Source organism: Cetorhinus maximus, chromosome 29 (genome assembly GCF_964194155.1).
Source record: "Cetorhinus maximus chromosome 29, sCetMax3.hap1.1, whole genome shotgun sequence".
Classification (NCBI taxonomy): Eukaryota; Metazoa; Chordata; class Chondrichthyes; order Lamniformes; family Cetorhinidae; genus Cetorhinus; species Cetorhinus maximus.
In genome coordinates this window covers 10519226-10532056 of record NC_135907.1, presented here as the reverse complement: position 1 = coordinate 10532056, position 12831 = coordinate 10519226, and the positions used below count along the sequence as shown (strand labels likewise).

At 46.3% G+C, this 12831-nt stretch overlaps 1 protein-coding gene across 1 annotated transcript in view; it reads right to left on the bottom strand.

Annotated features, from left to right (window-relative positions):
* Positions 1-550: 550 nt before the first annotated feature.
* Positions 551-12831, bottom strand: part of dmc1 (DNA meiotic recombinase 1) — a 79105-nt gene continuing 66824 nt past the window's right edge. The window contains exon 13 of the mRNA XM_078532151.1: positions 551-1267. Within this exon, the coding sequence (XP_078388277.1) occupies positions 1198-1267 (70 nt within the window). The 3' untranslated portion in view covers positions 551-1197. The remainder of the gene's footprint in view (positions 1268-12831) is intronic.

Here is a 12831-nt window from a genome sequence, read left to right as displayed (position 1 = left end):
TTTTTACCCCAACAGTGGTGAGAATGTGGAACCACAGGGAGCGATTGATGTGAATAGCATAGACGCATTTAAGGGGAAGCTAGACAAGCATATGAGGAAGAAGGGAGTAGAGAATCACAACGTTAGATTTAGAGGAGGTGAGAGCTCCTGAGAATAACAGTCTGTGAGCAAATTAAAGCCATCCAGAGGATTGAATAAATTTAAAATAACGTTCACATACTTTGTGATTATCTGATCATCTGAACCCTGAGACTCTTAGCTATTAGTTATTTTAAATAATACATACCAGCATGTCTAATTGCATGGCATACAGTAGTGAGTAGGATTCTGACATTGAGGGAGTATATAACAGCTATTTGAAAGTTGACAGGACTCAATTTTGTAGCAGATGCAGGTTTGCATAATATATACTACACGCATACTAATGCATTGCTTACTGCATTACATAGCACTACTGAGAATGTGAAAGGGGAAGTTTTAAAGGAAATAACTGACACAGGAAATGTGTGCAATTCATTAGAATTTTAATATATATATAGCTCTATCTATGACAAATAGTATTAAATATTTATTGCTATGTCCATGTAAAGAATGGAAACTGTCTTTATAAGTCCTAGGACCTCTTTCCAGTGGTGATGCTGTACGGCCTCAGTTTCCTCAGCCTGCACTGCATCCAACAGCCACTTCTCCACTTTGCAAAGTGCACGATGTTTTACTTTTCAGCGATAAATTATATCAAATCAAAGTAGATATTTTAAAAATAAAGTCAGAAGGTATGAGTTTAATAGGGGAACTGAAGTCTATCTTCATGCCCTGGACCAATTAACCTCATCCTCTAACTGCAGTGTACTCACCATGTGCAACACCACACAACATGAGTGTTACAAGATATTTTTCTCATGTTCTCTGTCACTGGGGTTCAGTTCCACAGTCATTGGGAGTCCCTAGGCACCTCGCCAAAGTGGCCAACCTATGAAAGCCTAGGAGGTGAATATTGGCAGGATATCATAACACACATTGTTATACAGTTCTGTCACAGTTACTTTTCCCAACAACCCAACAATATTTTCAATCTTTTAATTTTCTACACTTTATAAATCAACAAGAACCTCTGAGCTTCTCCATGTCTAAAACAACTGTCTCATAATAAGTACTCAGGAAAATTTAAAACTTCTGCTCATCTCCATTCAAGATATCTCACTCCTTTGCATCGCTAATTCCTCCAGCAGTGATGGCAAATGTAGCTTCGTTCTCTGGTAAGTCTGGGCTGAGAGTGAGGAAAACAAAATCTTTTAAGTTAAAGACAAGGCCAAAACAAGGTAACATTGATTCCATATAATTTACAGCATAGAAACAGGCCATTCAGCTCAACTGGTCTATGCCAGCTTTTGCTTCATACAACCCTCCTCCCACCCTTTTTCATCTCATCCTATCAGTCAAGTCATGTGTGCTCTGCCTGAAGGCAGGTCCTTGCCTCAGTGGCTACTGATACTTCACCCTGAGCTATTTTCCTTGTAGTTTATGTCAGTGGTGGTTACTCAATCAGTATATCCTATTCTTATCCAGCTTCCCCTTAAATGCATCTATGCTATTGGCCTCAACTACTCCTTGTAATGTCAACTAAAGAATGTTGCAATATATTGCACACCTAGTGATGAGCTGCAGATCTGTATCTGTAATTCCTAATGGGCTGAATTTTCTGGCTGGCGGTGGGGCAGAGCGGGCGCAGGCGGACCTGATCACTGCCCGCGATCGGGTCCGCACCGCCATTTTATGTGGGCAGGCCAATTAAACCCTGCCTAGCGTGAACTGCAGCTCCCGAAGACAGCGGGAGTAGGCCGACGGCGGTGGGTTTTCAATGACTGCCAGGTCCAATGGCGACCTGGCGGCCTATTGTAAAAAGTTGCAGCCTTTCTAAGGCTGCGAATTATGATCAGTGGAAGGCTTCCCAGAGCACTGCTGGTGAGCAGGCCAGGCAGGAGGGTAGGGCAGGGGGGGGCACTGTGCCCCTCATTTTTCCGATGTTTGCCTTGCTGCTCTCCTCGAGGAGATGGCAGCACAGCGGGAGGAGGAGGCCCCCCCCACATGACCAAACGTGCCTGGGAGGAGGTGGTGAGCTCCCACAACATGGTGCAGCGCACCTGGGTCCAGTGTTGCAAGCACTTCAATGACCAGCTGCTCTCTGGAAGGGTGAGTACCATGTGGGCATTGGTCACTTAACCTAACAGGTAGGCTTTCCCCCCTGGTGCCCGTCCCCCGTCGTCCCCCCACCCAAAGTCTGAGTGTTGTAACTGCATTCAATCATTGATGGTATGTGTCTTTCATTGGGTAGGCCAGCAGATATTGCCCATGCCAAGGTCACCCTGACAGGGTGATGAAGAGATGGGTTCTGCCCCCGCAGCAAGTGGTACACTGTGACCCACTTTACTGTTTTGGGGGCAACCTGCAGGAGCTGCACCCAGGCGCAGTGCTGGAACTCCAGGGCATGTCAAAGTCAGGATAATGACATGCTGGGAGGGAAGCTTCAAGGTGACATGGCACCGATCGATCTGCTATCCTCTGCACTCCACATGCTTGTGCCTCCTTGCTATGGAAGGTTAGACCGTGTGGTGCCTGATGTGATATAGGCAGCATTTGGCCAAGGGGTTGCGGGTGGGGGTGGGGGAGAGAGACAGGCCTAGCATCTTTGTGTGAGTGTTCGACAGCAGCAGGGTGAGGAGGCACTGGAGCCCTGCAATGTACCATTCTGGTTGGGGTGGGCCATCCGAGAAGAGAGTCCAGGTACAATTGGCAATAATCAATGCTCTTCTCTCCTTTTCAGGAGAAGAATGCACATAATGCTACCAAGTGGGTGAGGACTGGCAGCGGGCCGGCACGGTTAGCGTTTCTAGCAGGAGGCCCTAGATTTGGAGAGGCACCTTTCGCTCAATTCCATCGGGGTCAGTCAGGCTGGGGTGCCACAGTCAGGTATGTTTGCCCAACAGTGAGGTCACCAGCAGCTATGGCAATGAATGTTTAGTGATTGAAGTTTGCAACATGGTTTGACCATTGCTTATGGGTGTGTGCATAATGATCTGGGGACAGGGATACACATTGATACACATAGCCAAATGTTTAATTTTTTAAATTCTTTCATGGGTTGTGGACGTCACAAGCAAGGCCAGCATTTGTTGCCCATCCCTAATTGTCCTTGAGAAGGTGGTGGTGAGTCATCTTCTTGAACTAATGCAGTCCATGTGGTGTAGGTACACAGTGCTGCTATGAAGGGAGTTCCAGGACTTTGACACATCAGCAGTGAAGGGAAGGTGATATAGTTCCAAGTCAGGATGGTGTGGGGCTTGGAGGGGAACTTGCAGGTGGTGGTGCCCTTGTCTTTTTAGGTCTTGGAGGTCACAGGAAGGTGCTATCGACGGAGCCTTGGTTAGTTGCTGCAGTGCATCTTGTACTATACATGGTACACACTGTTTAAGTAAGTGCATGCAGTGCCGATCAAGCAGGCTGCTCTGACCCAGGTGATGTCTTTCTTCTTAAGTGTTGGAGTCGCACTCATTCAGGCAAGCGGAGAGTATACGATCACACTCCTGACTTGTGCCTTGTAGATGACGCACAGCCTTTGGGGAGTCAGGAGATGTGTTACTCACTGCAGAATTCCCAGCATCTGACCTGTTCTTGTAGCCACAGTGTTTATATGGCTGGTCCAGTTCAGTTTCTGGTCGAAAATAACCGCTGGATGTAGATAGCGGGGGATTCAGTGATGGTAGTACCATTGAATGTCAAAGAGAGATGGTTAGGTTCTCTCTTGTTGGAGATGGTCATTGCCTGGCACTTGTGTGACACAAATATTACTTGCCACTTGTCAGCTCAAGACTGAAGGTTGTCCAGGTCTTGCTGCACATGGACATGGACTGCTTCAGTATCTGAGGATTTGTGAATGGTGCTCAACCTTGTGCAATCATCAGCGAACATCCCCACTTCTGACATTACGATGGAGGGAAGGTCATTGAAGCAGCTGAAGATGGTTGGACTGAGGACACTACCCTGAGGAACTCCTGCAGTAATGCCCCGGGACTGAGATGATTGATATCCAACCACCACAACTATCTTCCTTTTTGCTAGGTATGACTCCAACCAGTGGAGAGTTTTCCCCCGGATTCCCATTGACTTCAATTTTATTAGGATTCCTTGATACCACACTCGGTCAAATGCTGCCTTGATGTCAAGAGCAGTCGCTGTCATCCCACTTCTGGAGTTCAGTTCTTTTGTCCATGCTTGGACCATGGCTGTAGAGATCAGAAGCTGAGTGGCTGTGCAGGAACCCAAACTGAGCATCAGTGACCAAGTTACAAACATATGAATTAGGAGCAGTAGGCCACTCGGCCCCTCCAGCCTGCTCTGCCATTCAATAAGATCATGGCTGATCTAATTTTAACCTCAACTTCACATTCCTGCCTACCCCTGATAACCCCTTGCTTATCAAGAATCTATCTACTTTTGCCTTTAAGATATTTAAAGACTCTGTCTCAACCACCTTTAGGGGAAGAGAATTCCAAAGTCTCGCAACCCTCAGAGAAAAAACATAAAGCGACCCCTTATTTTTAAACAATGGACCTAGTACTAGATTCTCCCACAACAGGAAACATCCTTTCCACATACAACCTGTCAAGGCCCTCAGGATCTTATATGTTTCATTCAAGTTGCTCTTGCTCTTCTAAATTCAAGTGGATACAAGCCTAGCCTGTCCAGCCTTTTCTCATAAGACAACCTGCCCATTCCAGGTATTAATCTAGTAAGCCTTCTCTGAACTGCTTCCAATGCATTTACATATTTCCTTAAATAAGGAGACCAATATTGTACACAGTACTCCAGAAGCGGTCTTACCAAGGCCCTGTATAACTGAAGCATAACTTCCCTACTCTTATATTCAATTCCCCTTGCAATAAAGAATAACATTCTATTAGCTTTGCTAATTACTTGCAGCACCTGCATACTAACCTTCTGCTATTCACGCACTAGGACACCCAGATCCCTCTGCATCTCCGAGCTCTGCAATTTCTCACCATTTAGTTAATATGATGCTTTTTTACTCGTCCTGCCAAAATGGACACTTTCACATTTTCCCACATTATACTTCATTTGCCAGGTCTTTGCCTACTCACCTAACCTATCTCTATCCTTTTGTAGCCTCCTTATGTCCTCTTCACAACTTACTTTCCTTCCTATCTTTGTATCATCAGCAAATTTAGCAACTATATGATCAATCCCTTCATCCAAATCATTTGTATAAATTGTAAAAGAGTTAAGGCCCCAGTGCTGATCCCTGTGGCACACCACTCATTACATCCTGCCAACCAGAAAATGACCCATTTATACCTATTCTCTGTTACCTGTTAGATATCCAATCTATCCACGCTGATATCTTACCCCTTACACCATGAGCTTTTATTCTCCGCAATAACCTTTGATTGGGCAATTTATCAAAGGCCTTCTGAAAATCTAAATACAGTACATGCACCAGATTCCCTTTATCCACAGAACCTGTTACTTTTTCAAAGAACTGCAATAAATTGGTTAAACATGATCTCCCTTTCACAAAACTGTGTTGACTCTGCCTAATTACCGTGAATTTATCTAAGTGCCCTGTTATAACGTTTTTAATAATAGCTTCTAATATTTTCCCTATGACAGATGTTAAGGTAACTGGCCTATGGTCTTCTGCTTTCTGTCTCCCTTTTTGAACAAAGGAGTGATATTAGCTATTTTCAAACCTGGAACCTTCCCTGAACCTAATGAATTTTGGAAAATTAAAACCAACATATCAACTATCTTACTAGCCACTTCTTTTAAAACCCTAGCATGAAATCCATCAGGACCCAGGGACTAGTCAACCCACAGTTCCAACAATTTGCTAAGTATCACTTCCCTGGTGAATGTAGTTTTCTTGAGTTCCTCCCTCCCTTCCAATTCCTTACTTACAGGCATTTCTGTGATGTTACTTATATCTTCCACAGTGAAGACTGATGCAAAATACCTGTTCAATTCATCTGCCATCTCCTCATTTTCCATTGTTAACTCTCCAGACTCACTTTCTATAGGACCAATGCTCACCTTGTTAACTTTTCTTTTTAAAATACCTATAGAAACTCTTACTATGGGCAGAATTTTTCGCTCGTCGGGCAGGCGCGCGCCCGACCCGAACGAGTGTAAAATGATGCGCAATGACGTCAGGCGAGCGTCCCGACATCATTGCGCACTCACGCGATATTTCGGTCGGCGGGCGTGAGCGGGAGTCAGAGCCGCGTCCTCCATTAATTAAGAGGCCAGTTAAGGTCCTTGACAACCCAAATGACGGCGATTTAACATTGCCCATGCTCATCGCACAGGCAATACGGTCAGGCGGGCAGCTCACAATTTGCAAAACCTCATCCATGGGTGGGACAAAAAGGGTCAGCAGCATTGTCATTGTGAATAGTTTTGGAGATAACTTGCTGTTAGTTGCTTATTGGTACTTGTCAGCTTAATTTCTGATCGCGGCTTCATTCTTAGCATTTCCATGCGTCATTTCAGAATTCATTGGTGTCTTCAAAGCCCCCTGAGGATTTGGACCATATGGACCCTTCCAGGTTTCAAACAGCCTTCCCCTACCCTGGTAATGGGGATTGTGGTCTCTGCTGGAGGCACCTCCTCTGAGGAGGAAGAGAGGGGCAGAAGGGAGAGGAGGCCAGGTTTCCTAATGCAACTTCCAGGGGAGAGACCTGTGGGAGGAGAGGCACAGACACAAGAGGCACAGGGCCAGCAGGAAGTCCAAGATGGAAGGGGCTGCAGAAGATGCCACTATTCTGCAGCCAGGGTTTACAGGCGGCAATGCAGCTACCTCAATATGTCTGTTGTGCAATGCCGAAGGAGGCTCTGTCTTTCCGGTGACCTCGATTTGTCAGATGATCAGGCCTGAGATCTGACTGTGTGGGTGGACACCCCATGCCAGTGGTTCTGAAGGTCACAGTTGCCCTCAACTTCTATGCCTCCGGCTCTTTCTAGGGGTAAGTGGGGGATATGTGTGGGGTCTCCCAATCAGCTGTCCACAGTTGTGTCAAGAGATATTGGTTGCAGGTGACCAAGACTGGGAACTCAATATTCAAGGGTGTTCAACATTCTGGAAAAATAGGCAAAAATGAAAAGGAGGTGGGGTAGCTTTGTTAATAAAGGAAGGTATCAGTGCAGGAGTGAATAGTGATATAGGTGCAATAGATTGTGATGTGGAATCAGTTTGGGTGGAAATAAGGAATAACTAGGGGAAGAAGTCACGGGTGGGAGTCGTCTATAGGCCCCCGAAGAGTTGTCTCACTGTAGGACAAAGTGTAAATTGGGAAATAATGGAGGCGTGTAAGAAGGGCACTACAATTGTCATGCTTGATTTTAATCTGCACATAGATTGGACAAACCAGATTGGCATGGGTAACATGGAAGACGAATTTGTAGAGTGCACCAGGGATTGTTTCTTAGAGCTATACATTGCAGAACCTACCTGGGAACAGGCTATTTTAGATCTAATAACGTGTAAAGAGATAGGATTAATAAGAGGTCTCATAGTTAAGGATCCTCTGGGCGGTAGTGATCACAACATGGTAGAACTTCATATTCAATGTGAGGGCCAGCAACTCGGGTCTCAAACCAGTGTCCTCAACTTAAAAATGGGCAATTACAGAGGTACGAAGAAAGAATTGTCTAAAGTGGGCTGGGAAATTAGACTAAGGGGAAGGTCAATGGATGAGCAGTGGCAGATATTTAAACAGATACCTTATAACTCTCAGCAAAAATTTATCCCGGTCAAAAAGAAGGACTCGATGAGAAGGATGAACCACCCGTGGTTAACACAGGTGGTCAAGGAAAGTATCCAATCAAAAACTAAGGCATACAAAGCGGCGAAAATTAGTGGTAGGCCAGAGGATTGGGAATTTTTTTAGGAACCAGCAACGGATGACTAAAAAGCTAATAAAGAGGGAGAAAATTGATTATGAAAATAATTGGCAAGAAATATAAAAACAAACAGAGCTTCTATGGGTATAGAAAAAGAAAGAGAGTAGCTAAAGTGAGCGTGGGACCCTTGGAGGATGCAACTGGAGAATTGATAACGGGGAACAGGGAAATGGCAGATAATTTAAACCAGTATCTTGCATCAGTCTTCATATTGGAGGACACTATAAACATTCCAAAGATATCAGATAAGCAAGGAGCTAATTGGAGGAAAGATCTTGTGACACAGTCTCTATCTTGAGGGACAAAGTATTTGAGAAACTAATGGGACTGAAGGCAGACAAGTCACCAGGACCTGATGGCCTGTATCCAAGGGTTTTAAAGGAAGTGGCTGCAGATATAGTGAAGACATTGGTCAAAATATTCTAGAACTCACTGGATTCTAGGAGGGTCCCAGTGCATTGGAAAACCGCAACTGTGACACCTTTGTTCAAGAAGGGAGGGAGACAAAAAGCAGGAAGCTATAGGCCAGTCAGTCTACATCTGTCATTGGGAAAATGCTAGAGTCCATTATTAAGGAAGAAATAACAGGACATTTAGAAAAGCTTAACACAATCAAACAGAGTCAACATGGTTTTGTGAAAGGGAAATCACGTTTGACAAATTTGCTAGAGTTCTTTGAGGATCTAACAAGCAGAGTTGATAAAGGGGAACCGGTAGATGTAGTGGATTTGGATTTCCAGAAGGCATTCGATAATGTGCCACATAAAAGGTCATTGCACAAGATAAGAGCTCATGGTATTGGGGGTAATGTATTAGCATGGAATGAGGATTGGTTAACACACAGAAGACAGAGAGTCAAGGTTAACAGGTCTTTTTCAGGTTGGAAAGACAACTAGTGGAGTGCCACAAGGATCAGTCCTAGGGCCTCAATTATTTACTATCTGTATTAATGACTTGGAGGAGGGGGCAGAGTGTAATGTATCCAAATTTGCTAAAGATACAAAAATAGGTGGGAGGGTATGTTGTGGTGAAGCCATAAGGAATCTGCAAGGGGACATAGATATGTTGAGTGAGTGGGCAAAAACTTGGCAGATGTAGTTTAATGTAGGAAAGTGCGATGTTATGCACTTTGGTAGGAAAAATCAAAAGGCAGACTATTATTTACATGGAGAGAGACTCCAAAAAAGTGCAGCACAGAAGGACCTGGGTGTTCTGGTGCATGAAACACAAAAGGTTAGCATGCAGGTGCAGCAACTAAATAAGAAGGCAAATGGAATTTTGGCCTGTATCGCTAGGGGGTTGGAGTTTAAAAATAGGGAAGTCTTGTTACACCTGTACAGGGTTTTGGTGAGGCCGCACCTGGGGTACTGTGTACAGATTTGGTCCCCATATTTAAGAAAGGATATACTGTCATTGGAGGAAGCTCAAAAGAAATTCACTACGCTGATTCCTGGGATGAAGGGTTTGACTTATGAAGAATGGCTAAAATGGTTAGGCCTTTATTCATTAGTTTAGATGAATGAGGGGTGATCTTATTGAAATATACAAGATTCTGAGGGGGCTTGACAGGCTTGCTTTTGAGAAGATAAGTGGGGAAATCTCAAACTAGGGGACATAGTTACAGAATAAGGGGACACTCATTTAAGACTGAGATGCGAAGGAATTTCTTCTCTCAGAGGGTAGTGAATGTCTGGAATTCTCTTCCTCAGAGAGTTGTGGAGGCTAGATCACTGAAAGTATTTAAAGAGAAGGTAGAAAGATTTTTAAAATATCGAGGAGTTGAGGGCTATGAGGAGCTGGCATGAAAGAGGGATTGAGGCCTGGGGCAGATCAGCCATGATCTTATTGAATGGCAGGGCAGGTTTGAGGGGCCAAATGGCAGGTACTGACTTTCATGCATTTCTGTACGGATGAGGCCAGCCAGGCTGAGCAAGCCAGAGGCTTTGCAGCGATTGCTGGGTTCCCCCGCGTCCAGGGTGCCATTGACTGCACACGTGGCCATCAAGGCGCCATCGGGTCAGCCGGGTGCCTTCGTTAACAGGAAGGGATTCCACTCCATGAACGTGCAGGTTGCAGATTCTGCATGTCTGTGCAAGGTACCTAGGCAGCTCCCATGACACGTACATCCTGAGACACTACCAGATGCCGAGGCTCTTCACTGGATGCCCGACTAGATTGATGGCTGCTGGGTCACAAGGGCTAACCCTTGAAAAGGTGGCTCATGATGCCCCTCCGCCACCCAAGAACAGAGGCGGAGCAGCGGTAAAACAGGAGCCGTGACTCCAAAAGGGTGGTGGTAGAGAGAACCATAGGTCTTCTGAAGATGCATTTCCGATGCCTGGACCAATCAGGGGGTGCACTGCAATACCCCCAATAGCGGTTGCATGCTGTGTTCTCCACAATTTGGCACTGGCAAGGGGGGACCCACTGGAGGAAGAGCATGTTGACACAGCTGCATAGGCCACAGATGATGAGTCCAGTAGTGAATCAGAAGAGGAGCACGGTGAGGAGAGCGCTGAGGGCATGGAGCCAGAACTCGGTAACCTCCAGGGAGGCAGGGGCACCTTGATCCAACACTCCTTCAACTAGGCTGCCAAATAAGAACTACAACCTCATGCCTGAGCTGCTGCCGCCATCCTGAATCGCAAAAATGACCCTTTCCTTTGCCCCCCAAGATACACTCAGTGCCTGTGCAATAAAGTTTCGAGCCACCCACGTCCAGCATTACATACTGGTCTACCCTGCACCTAAAAAACAAATGAAGCATACTCAGGCCAAACACAAAAGCAAATGTAATTTAATGTTGGAACTCATATTATTGAACAGAACAATATCTGGTGCTGGAAGAGAAGGTAGAAAGATTTTTAAAATATCGGGGAGTTGGGGGCTATGAAGAGCTGGCATGAAAGAGGTGTTGAGGCCTGGGGCAGATCAGCCATGATCTTATTGAATGGCGGGGCAGGTTTGAGGGGCCGAATGGCCTACTCCTGCTCCTATTTCTTATGTTCAAAGCTGGTGACAGAAGCTCTGTTCAGGCAGGTACTGACTTTCATGCATTTCCGTACAGACGAGGCCAGCCAGGCTGAGCGAGCCAGAGGCTTTGCAACGATTGGTCACACCATTAAAAAAAGTAAAACAAAATGGGGGAACAAAAGATCACCCGTGACCAGTCTCTCTTGTGCTTAAGGTGCTTTACGTTTACGGGTGCTACATCTAGGTGCTCCCCCTTCACTGGCACCAACATTGGAGACAGCCTGCTGACCCTGCTGTCTTGTTGGCCTTCATGACCTTGGTGGTTGTTCTCTAGCCAGTGGAGCCTGTGATGGTCCTGCCTGGGACTGAGCGGCCAGTGCCACGGCACCAACTAGGCATCACCTAGTCGTGGCAGCATCAATAGATGCCACGGTCACTGACAGAGGGGCAGAGGAGCAGCTGCCATCATCCAGAGTGTCCTGAGAGGAGCCCACAGAGACGACAAGAAGCTTATGTGCCAAAGTGAGATCGCTGTGGATCTCCCTGCTCGCCATTGATGGATGGGCACCTAGCTGGGATATTGGGTGCCCCATCCATTTCACACACGGACACTGACTAGCTGAGGTCAGGGCCTATATGAAGGCTTGCAGGGCGGAATGCAACCCCAGGAACCCCTGATTCTATTCCTGGAGCAGCCTCTCCATGAGAGTCGCCACTCTCTCCATGGAGGATGCATTGCGCTCGGCCATGAGGGTCAACGCAGTGCTCATGCTCCACAGGGACTTCTCCACAATGGAGACCATGGCACACATACCCTCTTGGTTCTCTGCCAGATCCTCCTTTACATCCCGTTGGACATCCAGCATCTGCCTAATTGACAACTCCAGAGGCCGATCATCAGCCTTTGACTGAGCATCGTCCTGGTCTCCAGCAGTCCTCCGACTGCCGGCGCCCTGGGCCTCACCTCCCGCTTGGTCTTTACATCTTTGTTTGCAGCCATGTCACTGCTGCAGCTCCGACATGCGCAGCCTCCCTGGGGCTGCCTGTGGCGTTTTTGAACCAGCTGCTGGGTCGCCATTGGACCCGGCGGCCAATAGGCCCCTATCCCTGCCCAACTCTTCTCTGACATTTGGCAGCTGGCATTCATGCTGGGCAGGCCTTAATTGGCCTGCCAGCGTCAAATCACAGTCAGGCCCCGATTGCGGGCGACGGTCAGCTTCCCGACTGCTCCCGCTCGCCTCCACCCAAGGGCAAAATTCTGCCCACTATCTGTCTTTATATTTCTAGCTAGCTTTCTCTCGTACTCTAATTTTTCCCTCCTTATTAATTTTAGTCACTATTGCCATGTAAGTGCCACTTGACTGCACTGTTGATGACACTTTCCATCACTTTTCTGATGACCCAGAGTAAACTGGTTGGCCAGGTTGGATTTGTCCTGCTTTTCGCAGATAGGACATACCTGGGCATAAAAATCAAAAATGTTGGAAATACTCAGCATGTCAGGCAGGATCTGTGGCATTAACATTTCAGGTTGAGCACCCCAACATTAAGGATGGGGAAATTTGTGGAGCCTCATCTCCGGTTAGTTAGTTAATTGTCCACCATCATTCATGATTGGATCTGGCAGTACTGCAGAGCTTTCATATGATCTGTTGGTTGTGGGATTGCTTAGCTCTGTCTATCGCATGTTGTTTCCACTGTTTGGCATGCATGTAGTCCTGTATTGTAGCTTCACCAGGGTGACATCTCATTTTTATGTGCGCCTGGTGCTGATTCTGGCATGCCCTCCTGCACTCTACATTGAACCTTAGTTGATTCCTTAGCTTGTTGGTAATGGTAGAGTGAGACACATGCTGGGCCATGAGATCATAGATTGTGGTTAAA